Source organism: Mobula hypostoma, chromosome 4, assembly GCF_963921235.1.
Source record: "Mobula hypostoma chromosome 4, sMobHyp1.1, whole genome shotgun sequence".
Classification (NCBI taxonomy): domain Eukaryota; kingdom Metazoa; phylum Chordata; class Chondrichthyes; order Myliobatiformes; family Myliobatidae; genus Mobula; species Mobula hypostoma.
Genome location: NC_086100.1, coordinates 72,643,605 through 72,665,323, shown reverse-complemented (window position 1 = coordinate 72,665,323; position 21,719 = coordinate 72,643,605). Strand labels below are relative to the sequence as shown.

The 21,719-nt window shown below is 40.6% G+C and overlaps 1 protein-coding gene across 3 annotated transcripts in view; it reads right to left on the bottom strand.

The window, feature by feature from the left end:
- Positions 1 to 21,719, bottom strand: part of LOC134345393 (GRB10-interacting GYF protein 2-like) — a 194,989-nt gene that overhangs the window by 13,692 nt on the left and 159,578 nt on the right. For all 3 annotated transcript variants that reach the window (XM_063045984.1, XM_063045986.1, XM_063045985.1), the window contains exons 19-25: positions 17,325 to 17,422; positions 15,200 to 15,355; positions 12,699 to 12,854; positions 11,371 to 11,637; positions 5,395 to 5,517; positions 3,272 to 3,451; positions 887 to 997 (exon numbers count right to left, since the gene is read on the bottom strand). In XM_063045984.1, the coding sequence (XP_062902054.1) occupies positions 887 to 997; positions 3,272 to 3,451; positions 5,395 to 5,517; positions 11,371 to 11,637; positions 12,699 to 12,854; positions 15,200 to 15,355; positions 17,325 to 17,422 (1,091 nt within the window). The remainder of the gene's footprint in view (positions 1 to 886; positions 998 to 3,271; positions 3,452 to 5,394; positions 5,518 to 11,370; positions 11,638 to 12,698; positions 12,855 to 15,199; positions 15,356 to 17,324; positions 17,423 to 21,719) is intronic.

Sequence of the window (21,719 nt, the reverse complement as noted above, 5' to 3'; positions counted from 1 at the left end):
AAGCACAAACTGCCCTCTCCTTAACACAGGGATCGCCAGAAGTAATGTTTAGTTGCTGAATTCAACCTGACTGGCTTTTTAACTATTTAAAAACTTTAAATGCACAAAACTTCACTTTTTTGTGCTGTTTACTTTATAACGCATGTTACTTATCTAAACTTCATACCTCAAAGTTAAAGTGCCCATTTGCTCACTGCATCATCTTTTACCCATTGCACTGGTTTACTGAGTGCTACCCAGTGAACCATTTCAGTAATTAAATTGAAGAACAAAGTGCGTGTGCTACTTTAGTGTTTGAGCAAGGGAGAAAACAGAACCCTTTGGGCAAATGGGAAGATGAGAAAGACAGAGAAAATAAAATAACTTCAGAGTTGAGGGAGCTTTAAAAACATTGGTTATAAAGAAGTCCATCCTATTTGAGGGATGAACTGTGGAAGATTTATTATACCCAGCATTCTGTAAACTATCCTAGCAATATACTAAGAGGGGGACAATAGGACCCAAAATAAATTTGAAGTGTCATTGTTTTAAAATAACAGCATGAGCAGTACTGGAATAAAAATGTAAATCCTTTATGAACACTATTGCAACAGCTTTGCATAAAGCAATTTTTACCAGATGTAACTCATCCCAGCGCAATCCAATGGAGAAAAAGACCTTTTTCCCTCCACTCCTCCCACTGATCCATACTATACTTTATAAACAATACAACAGGTTACATACCGAAGTTTTTAATGAAAGCAAAAATAATCTTTCCACATATGTTACCCAGTCTGCATTTTTAGTGATAAACCCATTTTCATTTGGTGGAGGGAATACATGCCAGGGAAGGTGGATTACCTACTGGCCAATTGCTCAACCAAGCCATTCTTTTCACTAAACTTACCTGGCTCCTCTCTGATCTCTTATTTGACGGTTCCTCTCTTTTACTTGCCATGGTATTCTTGTATGAAGACTCCTCGTGGCTGCTCGACATGTTAAGCTTCATTGCTGCTGACTAATTAGAAAGGGGAAGCAATTTAGAAAGGTGGTAAAGGAAGATGGCGAAAGGTGATAAAGTGAAAGATTCATAAAAGAGAGAAAGACACATTTAAGCAATTCAGCTTACGTGTCATGATTCAGATTGAATACAAGTTGAGTAAAAACACTAGAATTTCAATATCAAGCAAAACTGCTGGAGGAACTGAAGAAAACAAAGAGCTGATAATTGACTACAGGAGGAAGAAACTGGAAGTTCACAAGCCAATCCTCATTGGGGGAGTGGAGGTGGAGAGGCGGAGAGGCTCAGTAACTTTAAATTCTTTGCCATTATCATTTCAGAGGATCTGACAAAGAGAAGTTTTCTTGATTTTAAATTAGTTTAGTTTTAATGCTTTTAAGTGAAAATGTTCGGTGTATTAAGTTTTTTTAAAAAACATATCTTTACATTTTTAAAAAATAATGAGTGATTTTCAATGTTTGTGAATGTCAGAGGTATTCAGTAACATTCAGTGATAAACTTGAGAGTCTGTGGACAATAGGCTAAAACCACACTTGCTGTCAAAGCTTCAACAAAAGAAGCAATGTACTTTCACTGAAGAGAGACCCTGTGCTTTACTGTAATGTACTGGGCAATGTCAATATTCCAGGAACTAATTTTATAGCAAAGGCTTGAATCTAGGATCATACTGCCAGAAACTTAAGGCACTCAATGACCTCTAGATGGCAGAAGATGCTTTCCAATAATTCTTTACACCAATTCGCAATTTATTTTGTATTCTGTGTAACAGTAACAACGATTTGCAAGAATCATTCTGTAGTTCAGAGACTCCAGACCGATTGAGACTTACCATTCAGCCATGCTACAGTTAAGTAAAGGCAAAGCATTTATTTATAGTGAACAGTAGTCAATTACCAAAGGGGACACAAGAGGCTGCTGGAGCAATACATTAATTACTAGAACAACACAATGGGTGAAGTCAACTCGACCCAAAGGTTGAACCTAAAACGTCAACCATCCCTTGACCTACTAAGCCATTTATCACACTTTATCAAGAAACACAACAAAATGCTGGAGGAACTTAGCAGACCATGCAGCATCTATGGTTTTAAAAAAAAGTCGAAGCTTCGGGCTGGAACATTGACTGCACTTTTTTCCTGACTTTCTCCAGCATTTTGTATGTGTTGCTTGGATTTCCAGCATCTGCAGATTTTCTCGTTTGTGATTTGATTATCACACTACTGCTTGTTTTGACTCCATTTGTATACTTGCCATCAGCTCCTGGTTTGGTGAAATTAAACAAATGTATTCATATGATTCATATGTTTAAAATCTTCCTGCAAAATATTACGTTATCATATACTGTGAAACTATTGAGTTATTTTCTAAATTACTGACAAATGGTCATACATAGGTTTTCTGAAATTGAGTGAATTTAGCTTCAGATTGTGGTAAACAGCTAATGGCATAAAATTTAATTATTTTTCAGATCATTATTGTAGATCAATGAAAATTTAACCTTAAAAACAGGGTGATTTCTATTGCTTTATAGGATCAACAGATATAAACATGGATATCAGTGGATATGGTTATGTAGCACAGCGTTAAGTGTAACATTATTACAGCATCAGCTTTAAGATTGGGGTTTAGTTCCTACTGCTGTCGGTAAGGAGTTTGTACATTCTTCTGTAACCATGTGTGTTTTCACAACCCCAAAGGCCAAAGTCACACAGTTAGGGTTAGAAAATTGTGGGTGTGCTATGTTGGCGCTGGAGCATACTGACATCCTCAGTGATTTGATATGACACAAAAGATGCATTTTGCTGTATGTTTTGAGGTACACGTGACAAATAAAGCCACTTTTTAATCTTTATAAGTGACTGTGGTAAAAAATTCAAAAGTAGCACATACAGTGGCAAAATATTGCAAATGCTGATAATCAGAAACAAAGCAATAAGATGCTCAGGTAGCATTTGTGCATAGGGAAATAAGAGTTCAAAGTTCCGGTTAGAAAATTTTTCATTTAGATTAGCAGTTCATTCTCAGGCATATGCTGCCTGACTTACTGATTATTTTCAGCTTTTTCTATTTAATTTTGCATAGACATTGCATTGCCCTGACTTTTCTAGAATAGAATATTGGGGAATAAGAACAACATTTTCGAAACATCAGTGCATTACTTCAAGGAATTCAATCAAGTTATTATTTGGCTGAGATTTGTGGAGGACAAAGTATTTTGTAACTTTATTCCAATCAATGTTAAAATAATTTTAAAAAATAAAGGACACTTACTGTTCTTGGCTGTGCTCTATTTTCCTTCTGTTTCTGCATTTGCCTGAATTCCTCTTGCTGGATTTCCAAAAGTGATTTGGTTGTAACAGAAGCTTTTGGAATATTACCCCATCCTGTCAGTTTCTGCTGTTGGTTTTGCTGTTGTTGTAAGGTTTTCATTAATTCCTGCTGCTGCCGTCGCTGCGATTGGCAAGGTAAGAAGGACATAAAAATGATTAAGACTTAATAAATAGAGAACACAAACCTCCCCATTTCTTCCCTTAATTTTAAATCTTTTCCATAGCTTTGGCTTCATCCAGACCCAAACTTCCTCCATCCCATGAGCCTATGAGATACTTACGCCACAATTATATTGATTTCCTGCTAACAACCATGCATTCAGCTACCAAACCCTCAAAAACTCTGGAATTATCATCCTAATAACTTACCTAATGATAAAATAGCTTAAATAAAATTCAGTTACCATTCATTAGGTGAAAAAAATTTGTTTAACTGCATCTCCCCAACGAAGGACAATACAACAAAATAAGCAATAGGAGCAGTGGTAGGCCATCTGCCCCCTCGAGCCTGCTTTGCCATTCACTAAGATCATGGTTGATCAGGCTGTGAACTCAGCTCCACCTCCCTGCCTTTCCCCCTACAAACTTTAATTCTGCTGCCATGCAACTATCTATCTGGTTCTCAAGTATATTGCTGTTTCCCTGGGCACAGAATGACACAGATTCACTACTCTCTCAGAAAAAATTGTTTTTCCTCGTCTCAGTCCTAAATCTATTCTCCTGAACCTTGATGCTATGTGCTCTAGTTGTAGTCTCACTTACCAATGGAAACAACTTTCCTGCCTCCATTTTATCTATACCTTTCATAATTCTATAGTTATGTTTCTATGAGATCCCCTCTCATTCCTTTGAATTCCAATGAGTTATGTTCCAAGTGACAATTTCTCCCTCCTTAGAGGTAAACCTCACCTCATCTCCAGAATCAACTTCGTGAACAACTTCAGCACCATCAAAGCCATTATATCTTTCCTCAAGTGAGGAACCAGAACCGCAGCTCTCCAGGTGCAGCCATACCAGTACCCCTGTACACCATAGCCTCCCTGCTCCTAAAGTCAATCCATTTAGTAATAAACACCAACATCGCATTTGCCTCCTTCATAACCTGTTGCTCCTGCAAACCAACCTACCACAATTCATGAATAAGCACTCTGTGGCCCTCTGCACAACAGCAGGCTGCAATCTCTCACTATTTAAACAATACTCTGATTTTCTATTTTTATTTCCCATTTTACACTTATTTCCCACCCCATTGGTAAATGTGACTTCACATTTACCAATGGTGTATCCATCTGCCAGACCCTTACCCACCCACTTAATCTACAGGTATCTCTCTGCAAACCCTTTGCATCCTCCGCACAATTAGCTCTTCCACTAAATTTAGAGTCACCAACATAGATGCGCTACACTTGGTCCCTTCTTCCAAATCGTTATTCCTCTATCCAAGTTAATACATTACCCTCAACTCCATATATCCTTATCTAATGGATGTCTTTTATGTGGCACCTTACTGAACGCCTTCTGGAAATCCAAGTATACAGCATCTAATTGTTCCCCTCTGTCCATTGCACTTATTATAACCCCAAAGAAAGCCAGTAAGTTTGTCAAACAGGACCTGCCCTTCATGAATTCATGCTGTGTCTGTGTGATCCACTTCATCCAGATGTCTTGCTATATCTTCCTTAATGATAGCTTCAAGCATTTTCCTTACTACAGGTATTAAGCTAACCGGCCCATAGTTAGAGTGCTGAAAGTGCAAATTGTGACTGAAAAGAAATCTTGGCTCTTCAGATGCCAAACAAAATTGAACTGATCCTGGAAGCAAAGAAATTAACAGGTATAGCGCTGCAGTTTCTTACATGAGTCAATTCAGCCAATGCAGCAAATCTTTTATTTTTAATTCAAGGATGGGGCAAAGATATTTTAATAGTTTGACAAGATGTCTTGCCAAGTATAACACAATGTATAAAAATAGGTAAATGAGAACCAATTCTTCTAAAACCAACATTAGTAATTTCATGATACAGGTCAAAATTTCTATGTTCTCTTTTACATATATTGCATTACCTCTTCCTGTAGTTGCCTCTCCCTTTCTTCCTCCAATTTCTGTATTTCAGCTAAGGATAGTGCACCCTGGGATTGTGTTGAGCCTGAAGATGACTGCTGGCCCCATGTTGAAGAGGAAGGAAGCTGAAGTAAAATTGGACCAAATTTAAATTGTATTACAAATGAAAGATACAGAACTGTGAATTCAGTTGCCCTGGTGCCAGACCAGTGCAGTAAATTTCATATTTGTATTCATTCAACATGAGCAAAACTTTTCAGTGCTGCTTAATATATTAAAATGTTACCCCAATTATGTAGATGCAAATTTTCCACATTGAAGAAATGTGAGAATTTATAGCTTTTAAAACAACAGATTGCAAGGTTAGAGGCAAACAACCAGCTTGCTGACATTTTGAGACGGAATCTTGAGTTAGGATTTTTCTTGTTTTTCCAGATTATAACCTTAGATAGTACAGTCGGCCTTCCGTACCCGCTGGAGTTTGGTTCCGGGACCACCCGCCCCCCCCCCCCCACCCCGCAGATACCAAATTCCATGGATGCTCAAGTCCTGTATACATAATGGCGTAGCATTTGCATATAACCTATGCACATCCTCCTGTATACTTTAAATCTCTAGATTACTTATAATACCTAATACAATGTAAATGCTATTAAATAGTTGTTATACTGTATTGTTTAGGGAATAATGACAAGAAAAATAAGTCTGTACATGTTCAGTACAGATGCAACCATTGTAGCTCTTCTGGGAACGCTGATGCTGCCTCGGCCAATTCTCCCGTGATCTTTAAGTTCTTACAGCTGTAGCGCTTTACATAGCTAGCCAGCCATCCCTTACTAGCCTTAAACTCCTTTTTATTTTCTCAGCGAGAAATAGCCTTTGAGGAATTGCTTTGACCACTTAATTGCTTTTTAGGAAACAAAGTGTGCACACAACACAAGTAACAACCGAACGAGGTGCGAGGCAAACAATACTCAAACAACGAGTGCTGGAGAGAGAACTTCTGTTTCTTTCGATCCCGATACGCGGTTGGTTGAATCTGCGGATGTGGAACCCGCAGATACGGAGGGCCGACTGAATCATAATGCATTCTTTTCCTTTAGCAAATAGAATTACAAAGCTTTCTAAATAAAAAATGTACAAAATTTCAGTTTAACATTTTCAGAATTTTATTGTCTTTTCGTTGAAATCTTAAGATTAAAAAGCTGAGGTCCAAATGTTAACCCTTGCAGTTCCTCACTATTGGGTTTTACAGCTGAAAACGCCCTTATATTCCCACTCTTTTATGGTCTTAACTGGTTCTCCCTTTAACCAAGGTATTACCTTTAACCCAATTAACTATTTTAACACTGGAAAATAGGAGCAGTAGTAGATGACTCACCACTCAAGTCTGATCCATCATTCCATATAATTGTAGCTAATTGCCCAAGACCTCATCTCTTCTTTGCTTGTTCTCCATAGACCTTAGTTCCCTGATTTTACACAAAGTAATGTATTGGCTTTTTAAATACTCCCAATGATCTAATCTTCATCCCCTCTGGGATACAATATTCCAAAGCTTCGGTAACCTTTCTGAAAAGTTCCTTCACACATTAGTTCAAATAACCAATTCAAAATTTCATAACTGTAGTTTTCTATGTTTCTACAGGAAATAGAGGGCTATGGGTAAAGCCTAGGTAGTTCTAAGGTAGGGACATGTTCGGCACGGCTTTGTGGGCCGAAGGGCCTGTATTGTGCTGTATGTTTTCTATGTTTTTCCTATGTTATGCAACAACTGTTTGCATGGAGCTCAAATAAGATAACATCTGCTAATTATCAATTCACTGGTTCCCTCTCATCTATCTCACTATGGAGATCTTTGAAATTGCTAGACAATAATCAATTATCTCATACAATTTCTCTTTCATATTATGTTGACTATCTTATCACATAGACTTTGCACAACTTATCAATTAATCTTTAATAACTGATTAGTACATTTTTCAACAGCAGCACTGTAGTGAGGCAGTTAGCATAGTGCTATTACACGCAGATTACTAGGGTTCAATTGTGCCGCTGTCTACAGAGTTTGTATGTTCTCCCCATGACTGTTTGGGTTTCAACTGGGTGCTCCAGCTTCCTCTCGCATTCCAAAGGTGTACAGGTCAACAGGTTACTTGGTCAAAAGGGTGGCACAGGCTCTTTGGGCCAGAAGTGCCCATTAACATGCTATACCTCTAAGTAAATAAACACATAAATAAATTGACGTTGTCAGTCGACTATTCACATCTTATCTCTGCCTTGTGTCTTGAATAACTATATTACATTTGTTCTCTTCTAATTCATTGGAACTTTTTCAGAACATACTGATTTTTGGATGGTCATGTTAGCTTTTCAGTTACTTTTCAGCACTATGATGTAGATTCTCAGATCTAGAATTTCAGCTCCCCCTCCCACCCCCGAGTACCTTTCAGTATTTTTTTAATATATTGATGACCCTTTTAAGTTGCGTATTTTCATTCAGACTTTTGATTCCCCGAGATTACCGATACACTGGTCTAATATTTGCATAGATTGTCTGTGGATTAATGGAAATAGACACTTCACCCCTATTTCGATTGTTGCTGACCATGATGTCCTAACCAAGCTTGTCCACTTACCAGTTTCTGGCCCGTAACCTTCCAAACCTTTCCAATCCATAGTCCAACTGCCATTTAAAAGTTGGTACTGGACCAGCTTCAATCACATCCTCTAGCAGCTCATTCCAACACATACCAAACTTGTGAAAATAAAATTATCCTCAAGTTGCTATTAAATATTTCCCCTCCCTCTAGTTCTTTATTCCTCGACACTGGGAAAAAGACTGAGTGCATTCAGCCCACATCTCTCTCTATTTTATACATCCCCTGTTGTTAACGCATGAAAAAAGATCCAATTAATCGGTGTGGATTTTCCAAAACAAGCTTCACAGATGAAGCTGAATAGAGCTCTGTGCATCAACACTGTCACTTGGTGAGTGTATAGGGAGGTATGTATTAACCAACTATAATGGCTAAGTTTCTGAATAGTTCTGACATTCAAAAGTATTAAGCACACTTGTGACTTTAAAATGCTAAAAATATTGATAATTCATAATTAAAAATAGAATTAGTTCAGAAGAAAAATAAGCTAAGATAATCAAGAAGTATAAATTAACAAAGACTTGTCTCCACAGAGGAACAGCCTTAAGGAACAAAGTCCATTGAACTGATTTTATGAAAAATTGGCCTATATACCTCCTAAATCTGGGCTCTCCAAGTCTAGCACAGAGCACAGTTGAGAAGTGCTGCTGGAAAGTTAAGAATTCTGCATTCATATTTGCAAATGTGGCAACCATGAACTTGATAGTACGTTTGTGGGGAAAACCCAACATTTCTCCACAAAATCGGAAACCTATGAATGCAACATCAAATACCTGAATCTCCGCCTCTCTCCGACTCTTCAACCACATCCTGACTCAGACCCGCTACCACAGCCACGTCTCCTTCCTGGGAACGTGCCTCCGCCGCCATCTGTTACTGCAGGGATTCCAGCTACGGTTCCAGGCCTCCCAGTTCGGGCCCAGCGAGGATCCCAGGTACCTCTGTTTCATTGACCATTGCTCCTCCCTCCGCTGCTCCCGCTGGATTCTCCGCGCCACGCTCACTGCCATGCGAAGATACCTAAGGGCCCTGTCCCTCTCTCTGCCACCACTCCGGGCCTCGCTCTCCACTGTCTGCCATGGACCTCTCCTACACTTCATTCTCCCTCGGATTCACACCTCTAACCGCCGTTTCTTCTCCTTCCTCGTGTCCAAGAAGGACAACAAGCTCTCCCGCCTGAAGCCCACGACAACAACCGGCTCCAGCCTGGACCGCGACCACTCGGACCTCGACTTCTCAGGCCTTCGGCAGGCCGGAGACCCATCCGCCTCTGATTCTGACCCCGAGTGGAACCAGCCCCCGGCGAGCCATGGACTCACTCGCCTCCGACTCCGACCTCAGTCCCGAGGCCCTGCAGGCTACAGACTCCATCACCCCCAGCTCCAAATCCAGCTCGGACCGAGATCCCGACACTCTCCAAACCGGAACTGCTCCTACTGCCGCTGGGTCCCACTGCCCACCTTATTCCCCCACTACCCTCTTTCCACCCAGTGACTCCCAAACTTCCCTCTACCCCTCATCGCCCCTCCATTCCTCTGATTCCTCATCCTTCCCTAACCCTGCTCTCCCTGAACATCCCAAACCCCCTCTCCCAACCACTACATTTTTACTATGGATGTCCAATCCTTATGCACCTCCATTCCCCATCAAGGAGGCCTCAAAGCCCTCTGCTACTTCCTGGATAATAGACCTCACCAGTCCCCCACCACCACTACCCTCCTCCGGTTGGCGGACTAGTTCTCACACTTAATAACTTCTCTTTTGGCTCTTCCCACTTTCTTCAGACAAAGGGTGTAGCTATGGGAACTCGCATGGGACCCAGCTATGCCTGCCTCTTTGTTGGTTATGTAGAACAGTCTGTGCTCCAAACCTATTCTGGTACTGCTGCCCAACCTTTCCTTCGGTACATTGACGACTACATTGGTGCTGCTTCCTGCACCCATGCTGAGCTCGTCAATTTCATCAACTTTACTTCAAACTTCCATCCAGCCCTCAAATTCACTTCCTCTATCTCGGACCCTTCTCTCCCCTTTCTCGATGTCTCGGTCCACTGACATCTTCTACAAGCCCAGTGACTCTCATAACTACCTCGACTATAGCTCTTCCCACCCATTCACATGCAAAAATGCCATTCCCTATTCCCAGTTCCTCCGTCTCCGCCACATCTGCTCCGAGGATGAGGCTTTCCGTTCCAGGACATCTTAAATGTCCCCTTTCTTTAAGGATCGTGGTTTCCCTTCTACCGTCATCAATGATGCCCTCACCTGCATCTCCTCCATTTCCCGCACTTTGACCCCTCACCCCATCCTCCCGCAACCACAACAGGGACAGAGTTCCCCTTATCCTCACCTACCACCCCACCAGTCTCCGGATCCAGCACATTATCCTCCACAACTTCTGCCACCTTCAACAGGACCCCACCACTAAGCACATCCTTCCCTCTCCGCTTTCCGCAGGGATCGGTCCCTCCGCGACTATCTTATCCGCACGTCCATCCCCATTGATCTCCAACCTGGCACTTATCCCTGTAAGCCTAAGTGCTACATCTGTCCCTACACCTCATCTCTTGCAACCACTCAGGGCCCCAAACAGTCCTTCCAGGTGAGACAACACTTCACTTGTGAATCTGTTGGGGTCATCTATTGCATCCGGTGCTCCCGGTGCGGCCTCCTCTACATCGGTGAAACCCGACGCAGATTGGGGGACCGCTTCATCGAGCACCTCTACTCCGTCTGTCACAACAGAGAGGATCTCCCGGTAGCCACCCACTTCAACTCTGCTTCCCATTCCCATTCAGATATGTCCATACATGGCCTCCTCTACTGCCACGACGAGGCTAAACTCAGGTTGGAGGAGCAACACCTCATATACTGTCTAGGTAGTCTCCAGCCCCTTGGTACGAACACAGAATTCTCCAACTTCTGGTAATTCCCTCCCCCTCCCTTTCTCTATCCCTATTTCACGCTGCCCCTCCCCCAGCTCCCTCATGGTTCTGCCTCCTTCTATCACCCATTGTTTTCTGGGCTATGACATCATTGCTTCCCCTCTCCCACCCCTTTGTCTTTCAAATTACTGGTCTTTCAACTGAAGCTATAAGCATTCTTCAAATCCTTCCCCATCTTTCATTGTTCAGTCCTGACAAAGGGTTCCGGCCCGAAACGTTGACTCATCGTTTCTAACTTGATGCTGCCCGACCTGCTGAGTTCATCCAGTTTACTGAAAGTGTTACCTAAATTTGTCCTTGTTTCCCAATTATTATGACCACCTCTGGAGGTTTCTGAGGTTTCTAGGAAAGTCAAACATATTTCCAGTTCTTACTTTCATTTGGGCTAACTGCTGCTGCTGTTGCTGTTGCTGTAAACGTCTCAGTGCTTCCTGCTGCTGTTGTCTCTGTCTCAGGGCTTCTTGTTTCTGAAGTTCTTTATGACGCTCCAGATCTTTTCTTTTCTGCTCCTCTTCTTCCAATCTGAGTCTATTCTCTTCCTCCAATTTTAGCCGATTATCTTCTTCAGCACGTCGCTGAGCCTCTTCCTCTTCCACCAACCACCGTGCTGTCTCTTCATCTTTACGTCTACGTTCTTCTTCCTTTCGTTGTAAAAGCCAGAATGCAGAAGCTTAAATATTTTCTGCTATCATACAACATCAGCACATAGAACATTTAGCAATGCTTTCCTGCCAGTGGTCACATTGCCTTTACTAAATTCATAACTAAAATGTAATTAAAACAAATTAATAGATGTTGATATTTTAAACTAAAATAAATAAGAAAGCGGCAATGTGCAGTTCAAATTATTCATAATTTGTTTTAGAAATCAGTGAAAGAGAACGTATTTGATGAAAACACTACCCAATTTTAGGCTTACTTCAAAATTATGAATACTTTGCAGCCATTGATTACATCAAAATCAATAATTCTTTCCCAAATTATTCTAAATACCTATATTTTCATTTTATTAACAAAACATAGTGGTGCTAGAAAGTCTGTGAACACTGTAGAGTAAATAAACAACAGAATAGTTTAAAAAGAAGAAAATTTCTATTTTGGAATGGGTGAGTAGAAGTCCTGACCTTAATGCTATAGAAATGTTGTGGAAGGTCCTGAAGCAAGCAGTTCATGCAAGGAAGCCCACCTATACTCCAGAGTTGAAGCAGCTTTGTAATGAGGAATGGCCTAAAATTCCTCCAAGCCGATGTGCACGACTGATCAAGAGTTATTGGAAATGTTTGGTTGAAGATATTGGTATACAAGAAGGTCACACCAGTAATTGAAAGCAAAGGTTCGCACATTTTTTTCCAACAAGTACATGCAATATTGGATCATTTTTCTCAATAAATCAATGAAGTATGTTTTTTGTGTTATTTATTTAATTACGTTCTCTTTATCTAATTTTAGGATTTGTATGAAGGCCTGATCACATTTTAGGTCATATTTATGCAGAAAAAAAAGAAAATTCTACAGGCTTCACTAACTTTCTAGCACCACTATATGTGACTGCATTTAAAATGATTATGAAAAAAACATGAAATAACCTCATTAGAAAATTGAACTACAAAAAGATTCCTATAAATTGTTTACAAGAAAATAAAGCATGAGAATGTTTTAAAATGCAGCAACTTCCTTTCCCTTCCCACATTTGTACAAGTACTTGTTTTCGAAGCAATTCTTCCTTTTGGCGCCTCTCTTCCTCTTCTCTTTGCCTTTCTTCATGCCTTCGACGGGCTTCTTCTTGTTGTCGCTCTTCTTCTTCCCTTTGCCGACGCAGTGCTGCTTCGTGTTCTCTTTGACGTCGAAGTGCTTCTTCCTAAGACCAAGCAAAGGGATAAAATTATTTTGATACTGTTTCAAAGTAACAAGGCATTTCAAATTCTCCATCTATTGCATAGTATACCATAATGCTTTTCAAATTCTCCATCTTCCAGTAAGATGGCGGAGTGCTCAAACATAGCGGCCTCGCCGGGACCAACCAAAGCTTTTTTAAGCGTCTGTTTTTAGGATCACAGGACAATGCTAGACATTAGGAACTTCAAGTACTGCAGGTCTACCCCATCAGTGAGGTATGCATTGGCAGAAGAGCTGGTAGAGCTGGACTTGATGTGGACTGTGTTGCTGCCTGCGAAAGAAAGGCTTCAAGGAGTTGGTGTGAGAAGGTGGTGTGCAGTCTTAACAGCGAGTGATAATCTTGAACATATTTCTTGTGATTACAAGACCCTGTTGGACACAGGTAATGTAAGATTCTCCAAGTCCTGTTCATTGGGCTTCATGCCGCGTGCTTGCCTGTGCATCAATCCAGGAAAGAAGACGCGTGGTGCGGCGTCGATGCTGGATTGGTACTAGCCCCTCCCATCAATACTGACCTCCAGTATTTGCTCGGTGAAAAACAAGCTAGCTTGCTTGTGTGCATGCAGGCTGTTTATCTACAGACTGCTGAGAACTGCTTGTTTTTGCCAACACCAACAATTTACAAGACGCATCCATCAGGGACTTGGGCTATTTTGTGACTGTACAATTACCGTTATTGTGTATGTGCTATACACACTCTGTAGGACTACTGGTACTGCCTTTTGCAATTTGGTCTTGGAGGAACACTGTTTCTAAGGCTGTATTTATATATGGTTGAATGATAATTAAATTTAAACTTGAACTAATTAAACTTGAACCATTGTATGTTTTACCACTGAGTTCAAATTTTATTTAGAGATATAGAACAGAACAGGTCCTTCCAGCCGCTCCACCCAGCAACCCACCAATGTAACCACAGCCTAATCACAGGACAACTTACAATGACTAATTAACCCAAGTGGTACTTCTCTGGACGGTGGGAGGAAACTAGAGCACCCATAAGAAACCCATGTGCACACGGGAAAGAACGTACAAATTTGCTTACAAAGAACATTGGAGTTGAACTCTAAACACCGACACCCTGAGCTGTAATAGTGTCACACTTACCACTGTGTTACCATGTCGCCCATAATGGGGAAAAATTGTATTCTTTGCCATCTCTGATGAAAATTTGTAATTAAGACAGGTAGTTGTGCACCCTGCATTCCATAACTTGGGGAACAGCTACATGGAGGTATTTACACACAGATGGAACACCAGACAGGAAACAACAGACACAAAATGCTGGAGGAACTCAGAAGGCCAGGCAGCATCTGTGGAAAAGATGCACTGGAGAAAGGTCTCAGCCCGAAATGTTGACTGTACTCTTTTCCATAGATGCTGCCTGGCCCTCTGAGTTCCACTAGCATTTTGTGTGTGTTGCTTGGATTTCCAGCATCTGCAGATTTTCTCTTGTTTGTGACCAGACAGGATGTTATGCTTTGCAATATGTAACAAATAAATGGAGTACTCTTCAAACGTTCTGCTACTTTAACTCACAGCAATGTAGCTCAGCTGTTTTTAATTCATTCTTGGGAAGTGAGTATCATTTTGCATTTCTAAATGCCCTCAAGAAAGTGGTAGGTAAGCCACATAGAACTGTTGCAATCCATGTTGTGAAAATAAACCCATGACGCTCCTAAGTGGGAGATTTAGGATTTTGAACTAATGACAAAGGAGGAATGGCAATATACTTACAAGTCAGGACAGAAAGGAAACTGTAAGCAGTGATGCTCTTATACAATTACTCCCCTTGTCATTTAGGCAGCAGAGTCTCGAGGTTTAAGAACTGCTATCAAAGGAACTTTGGTAAAGAAATTATAACGCAGACATGTTAAATTCAGAAGGACATCAGCCTTACTGGATTTCCTAGCCACCTTTCTGAGTAGTGAATGGAGAATGCAAGTTTCAGACAACAAATTAATATCAGATATTTAATATTCATTATACCCCGACAAATAATAATGAAATATGAGGTTTGTTATTTGCAATCTGATTTGTACAATTGAGTTAAAGCTGTTCAATATTACTTTCAGAAACACAATTTAAAAGTTTGAACAAACACAAAACCGCTTTTGGAATTATTTGCTGATAGAATACACAGACAAGCTGAAACCTATTTTTATGTGCTTCTTAATCCTAAAACAAATAAAAACGCTAACTAGAATGCCGTGCAAATAAGTTCACTTTGCAACATCTATGGTTATTTTACTGCATCAATTGTTGAGCTAGTGTAACTTGAGCAAGAGATTTCACTCTTAAATGTACCTGTTTCTTCCTCATAAGCTTCTCTTCCTCCCTTCGTTTCTTTTCCTCTTCTTGCCTCCGCAGTACCTCTTCTTGACGACGACGCATTTCTTCTTGTTTTCTTTCTTCTTCTTCCCTTTTTGCCCTAATTTCTGTTTCTCTCCTTTCTTGTTCAAGCTAAACATGAAATATCAAGAGTGTCAACAAATTGTAATATCAATCAGGAGAAATTCTTAAAAACCTTGAGTAAGCTGCATGTATGTTTTGTATCAAATGCAGATACCTAACATCATACTGCTTTACCATCAAATAGCAATTTCTAGCTCATTTTTCCTGCACTTATAAAAATAAATATAAATGAATAAAAATCTATACTTTTCATCAGCCTAAGATCACAGCAGCATCGGAACATAACTGCCATTTTCAAGGTAAGAAAATACCTGCACCCACACAAGGGTTTTATTTCACCCGCATGCGTGTGCGCGTGCGTACACACACAGTATTTACCTTGATTATCAACAGTTTGGAATTAAGGAAAATATAGTTTCCCTTAATTGCCACCATGTGCAGTTTATGCCATATCTATGGTTTTCTGATGTGTCCCAACATTGTAAGTGTTCTCAAAGATCGATGAGAGAGTCCAAATTGCTAAGTTTTTATTGCTGGGACCTGCATCAATATCTCGATCTGGTTAAACTTAAATAATAATTGTTTAAGTGTTGATTTTACAGCAGGAAGAGAGCAATGGGTTAATTTAGATTGCTTTAAAATTATTTGTGTGCTAATATAGCTTCCAGTTTGAGACGGTGCTGGTGAAGCATGGTGATGACTTGAGGGTAGCAAACAAAACAAAAAATTACTGTATTACTCACACCTTTTCTCAGATGCGATCAATAGTCTGTAACTTCCTTCTTGGAGTTGAGTTTTTGAACCGCCTATACAATCTGGTATTTTTACAGTGTGAAATGAAGTCTCAAAGGTGCAGGACGGTTGCAGCATGGCATGTACGGGCCAATTTGAGGCAGTAGGGCCAAGGTCCGAGAATGGGGAAGGAGCCAATGTTTGGCCATTGCTGAAGCAGATTTGGAGGTAATTTGATGCTGTAGAATCAAGGCGAGGCGAGCAGAGGCAAAGCACCTTCATGGTGGCAGAGCCCAGGCCCAAGGTTTGATTGATTTAAGTGCCAGACCAAATTAGAAAGGTCAGGTACAGGCACAGGCAGAATCAAGGTGGCAGGGCCCAGGACTGACAGCTTATCGACCTGGTTCAGAGACCGAGGAGTGACTTGATGTTTGGATGATTTAAGCGTTGGGCCAGATTGGAAAAGTTAGGGCGTCAGGGCCAGAGGTGAGGGATGGGCCGGTTCAGCTCACTGTTGCACAAGGTTTACTCAGCTCCACGGTGAACTGAGGCTGTGGTCTAGAACTAATGGGCTCCTGTATTGGCTGCAGTGATGACCAGCTTCATGGCTGTGGACTCACTTTCGTGAACTTCAGTTCTGAATACTATTTACTTACTTTTATTGTTTGGACAATTTGCTCATTTCTCTGTACATTGCCTCCAAGGAGACAAATCTCAAGGTTGGATATAGTATACATATTATGATAATAAATGTACTTCGAAATGGGGATAACTTTTCAGATTTTTAAAACAGGAGAAATAAATTCAGTGTTTTAATACTTTCTATATGTCAGAAACTGTGCACACAATAATTTTAAAACTAAGCCAGAAGGTCTGATGAACTGGAATGGGCTGAAACTGAACTGCCTTGCTAGGTTCCTGATGATTACCCTGGCACAAATACACCAAATCAAATGAATGGGAAAAATCAGCTACTCGAAGGAAGGTTTTTACTTTATTTAACTATTTTAATGTCAGCTAATTTTTATTTTCTTTAATATTAACTTTTTTTAATGACATTTTAAACATGGGTTCTGACTGACATTGAATACTTATGAATGTTGTCCTTACCAGTGCAGCTGGCTACTTGCACAGGAAAAAGCCCTATGTTGCCCCAGTTTTTGAGGTGGCCCTTCCAGGGAACACTGCTCTTATAGATAGAATGGCTCAGGGATTTTATTATTAGACAAGCAAACTGAGTTCTGAATAGCAACTACTCTCAGGAATAGATACATCTTGGTTTTACCTTGGCAGCCTTTCCTCTCTCTATCTGCTGAATTTGATCAGAGGAAGCTTGAGTCGAAGAATCAACCGGCAAGTCCCACACACTGCCACAATCCCAACCTGAGAAAATAAATAGCAAGAAAAAATTAACAAGTTCATTAAAACCTAAATATTTGGAACTTAAAATCAGTTACGTTCTTGTATGTCAACAATGCATAAATAGCAAATGTAGCCAAAATGACTAATTCTTAGAAACCTTCAGGGAGGAACTCTGAGCAAAGTAATTCAATAACACATTCCTCGGAAGGAATTCTGTGAACATTGACAAGTGGAAAGTGGGTTTTCTAGAGGTGAATACTAATATACGCTATTTAAAAGGCATAATCATTGGTACACAATTCCCTTCTTCATTCTTAGCAACCAAATTTTCATCATACAATAACAATTTTTATATAAAAAGCATATAAAGTAATGGGTATCACCATGTGTTGTGATAAAGAGATTACATAACAAATGTCATGTATATCATACAAAGCATCAAAAACTACCATTTGAATTTGTGTTACAAAGGAGTGGCATCACAACTAATTACCAATATTTTCAAAAATTGACCATTCCTTTCTCAGCCTACTTAGCCTACATTTTTTACAATTTCCATATTTTTGAAGTAGTGCATTACTATTGATGCTAAAATCAGGAATCTCTAGAAAATTAGATGCTCTGTCCTTCATTAGGGCAGTAATAAGGCCTCATTGGGCCGGCTGCTGGTGTAGTGCATCAGCACTGTACTTCAAGGCAGGTGGTCCTGAGATCAAACCCAGCCGGGTCCCAACCAGGGCAGCAGCAGTATTCTCACAGAATAAAGGCCTGGCAATCTACGTATCTTGCCATGAAAATCCTATGGACCCTATGGTCATGAACAGTTGGACTCCACTAACAACTGAACAACAAGGCCTCATTGGTTAATCACACTGACAACAAAAAAAAAGGTAGATTAAAACAGCATGAAGGCAACCACAAAGACAATTTTATACTTTATTCCTTTGCCTTATGACATACAATACACTGATTATGGGAAATTGTGATTTGCGATCCACTGGTTTGCACTAACATTTAAACAAATTATTCTCCAAATTCAACTTCCCTTAATTAATAAAGTATTATCTGTTGACTAGAAGTGCATAATTTCCATCTTTGTTTCACTTTACAAAACTAATAAATAACAAAAACTTGCAAAACACTGCAAGCAAGATAGTGCAACCGAAGTTAGACATCAAACAAATCATCAGTGATAGAGAAACAAAGGCACCAAACGCTATGGAGTCATTTTCAGGACTGTGTTGAGTAGATGGGACCCAGTAAATATGTGCAATTCAACTCAAAAAGGCAATCTTTTCAACAAGGTAATTATGAGACAATATGAAATTGCCTGAAAGATGCTCTTGAGTCAAAAGATACCAAGAATCTTCAGGACTGTATGCCCATAAGTAGAAAAGGTCTTTCAGACCTCACATCTGCACCATTAATATGTGTAATAAAATTCCGTAAGATTATGGCAAATCTTTTACCATTGTGCCACTTTCCTGAACTAACCTCATAGCTCTTGAATTCCCTTGCTGTCAGTCTATCAACCACTGCCTAGAATATATTCAGGTGATGTTAAAGAATTCCAAAGATTCTCCAGCCTTTAAAGTGAAACAGAATCATCCTCCAGCAAATTCTGAACATGCGGGATTATTTTGATTCTGTGACCATTGATTCTGGTTACCTCAGCCAGAAGAAGCATTATTCCCTGTATCTGCTCAATCAAGTCCTATTGTATACTTCAATGAGATAACCTATTATTTTAAACTGGGGAGAGTAATGCCTAATCTGTTTAATTTCTCCTTGAAGGACAAACTCCATACATCAGGAATCAATTTGGCGAACGGTCTCTGCAGCCTTTCTAACCATCCTCAGGCAGAGAGATGAAATCTGAATACAATATTTCAGGTGCAGATTTACCAGTCTTCTATATAATTGCACTGTGATATCATTACCCTTCCATTTAAAATGTTTTGTAATGAACTTAAACGCGGATTATTTGGTGCACCTGCATTAATTGGTTAGTGCATTGTCAAAATGGCTGTTGTTATGCATCTAGTGGGGCAGTGCTTGGTCACTCTCACTTTCAGTTTCCACCGCTAGCTAGCAGTCTTGTGAAAAGGAGAGCTGAATGTGTAAGTCTCTCCCTGCCAGTACATAGCCTCTCCAACAGCAAGCCTCATGGAGTGCCTCCTTGCTGGTGATACATAGAAACTGAACTCCTTTCAGACGCAGGCTGAACTGCAGATGGCGGGGAGGAGTTCTGGACCCTGAACACATAGCACGTGGGCCCTCCAGTGTGTGGACATGCCCAGGACCTTAACTACCCACTACCTTGTGGACAGCATTAGGAGAGTTGAAGGTTACGGGAGTAAAGCCAGAGAGCAAATCTGGAGTAGAGCCCTTAAGGCAGCTGGATGTCATTGAACATCCTTCTGGTTGCTCCTGCAGCCGTGCTGGTACTAAACATATTGGATCATAAGCTTTCCTTTGGACTACACCGGTGAGGCTGAGAGGGGGACCTTGATGACCCAGCAGCTCAGGATCTTCATACCATCTGCCCAGGATTGTAAAGAATATCATCACCCATTGTCCTTCAAGACAGACTAATGCCAACCACCATTAACCACTGTAACTCATGTGCAAGGATATCAGAAGTACTTCTGAACACAAACATCTTTCTTTCTTTTTTTAAAACCACACAAGTACTTTTTGCATTTTTTCTATTCACAATGCTTGTGTGTTGGCTGGTTCAGATTTTTCCATATTACATGTTCCTGGCTACTCACTTTGCCAATCCAGCCCACTCTTCACCAGCCAATCTTTGTCACAATTAACACTGCACTTGGATATATCACACTTACCAGTCCATACCATTGACATATTGTTTCTAGCTGGGACCCCATAACTGTTACCTGAGAAACTGCAAAAGTTAAAGACCCCCACCTCCCCAGTTGGGAATTGTCCAAATTCATTTGATAAGGTTCTGCATGTTAAATTCATCTAAAGTCATGAGGCGTGGGATCCAGGAAAACTTGACTATGTAGATTCAGGACTAGCTTATCCACAAAAAGCTAAGGGTGGTACTAGATGGAGCATACTCTGTTTGGTGGTCAGTGACCAATGATGTTCCACAGGATCTGTTCTGGTATCCTTTGCCGTTCTGGTTTTTAATAAATGGCTTGAATGAGGAAGTGGAGGGTGGGTTAATATGTTTGCAGATGACACAAAGGCTGGAGATGTTGTGGTTGTTGTAGGTTGGGGGAGATGTAGCAAATGGAGTTCAATCAGGGAAGTGGAAGATTGAACCTGAAGCTGGGGTACAAGGTTAATGACAGGATTCTCCGAAGAGGAATCGTGGGGTTCAAGTCTACAGATCCATCAAAACTGCTATGCAAGTTGATAGGGTGGTTAAGAAAGCATAAGGTGTGCTGCCCTTCATCTGTCAGGGGACAGAGTTCAAGAGCTGTGAGGTAATGTTGCTGCTCCAAAAGACTTTGCTAGATCACATTTAGAGTATTGAGTTCAGTTCTGGTCACCTCATAATAGAAAGGACAGCTAAGATTTAGTGAGGGTGCAGAAAAGATTTACCAGGAAGCTGCCTGGACTTGAGGGAATGTCTTATGAGAAAAGGTTGAGCTAGATAGGAACTTTTCATAAAAAGATTTAAAAAGAAAGAAAAGGAACTTTTCTTTTTGGAGTGATGAAGGATGAGAGGCAACTTGATAGTGCTACAGAGTGGAGAGCCAGTACCTTTATCCCCATACCAACAGTTCAATCCAGAAAAGTTTTAAGTGATACACTTTGGAAGATCAAACTTAAAGGTAGAATACAAGGTTCATGGCAGGAATATTAGCAGTGTGGAGTCCAGGTGCACAGATCCTTCAAAGCTGCCACAAAAGCTGATAGGATGGCTGAGAAAACGTATGGCATTTTGGACTTCATTAGTAGGGAGAATGAGCTCAAGAACCTTGATTGAAATTAAAGAAGATTGGTAGCTTGTGTTGGATGCTCGTGTGTAGGGGGGTTTGCCAAGCTTGGAGGTTTACATCAGTCGAGGTGACATCATCAGGTGTTGCTTGTGTCAAGTGCTCACGTTTATATTGGCCGACACACTGTTTTGATTGGTTGGCTGTCACGTTAGCTGCTAGTCTCCACTGGGTCCTGGCCAACCAGATAGCTGAGTATCTCCATTGGCCCATATCCCTGGTTATCAGTCATTGTGAGCATTGGCTCCTCGGGTGTCTGAGGATCACCCAAGCCCGATCCTACGGATGCATAGGTTTGTAAATTGTGCTCAGTTCAATATGCTTGTTCTTCCACTAAGAACCAA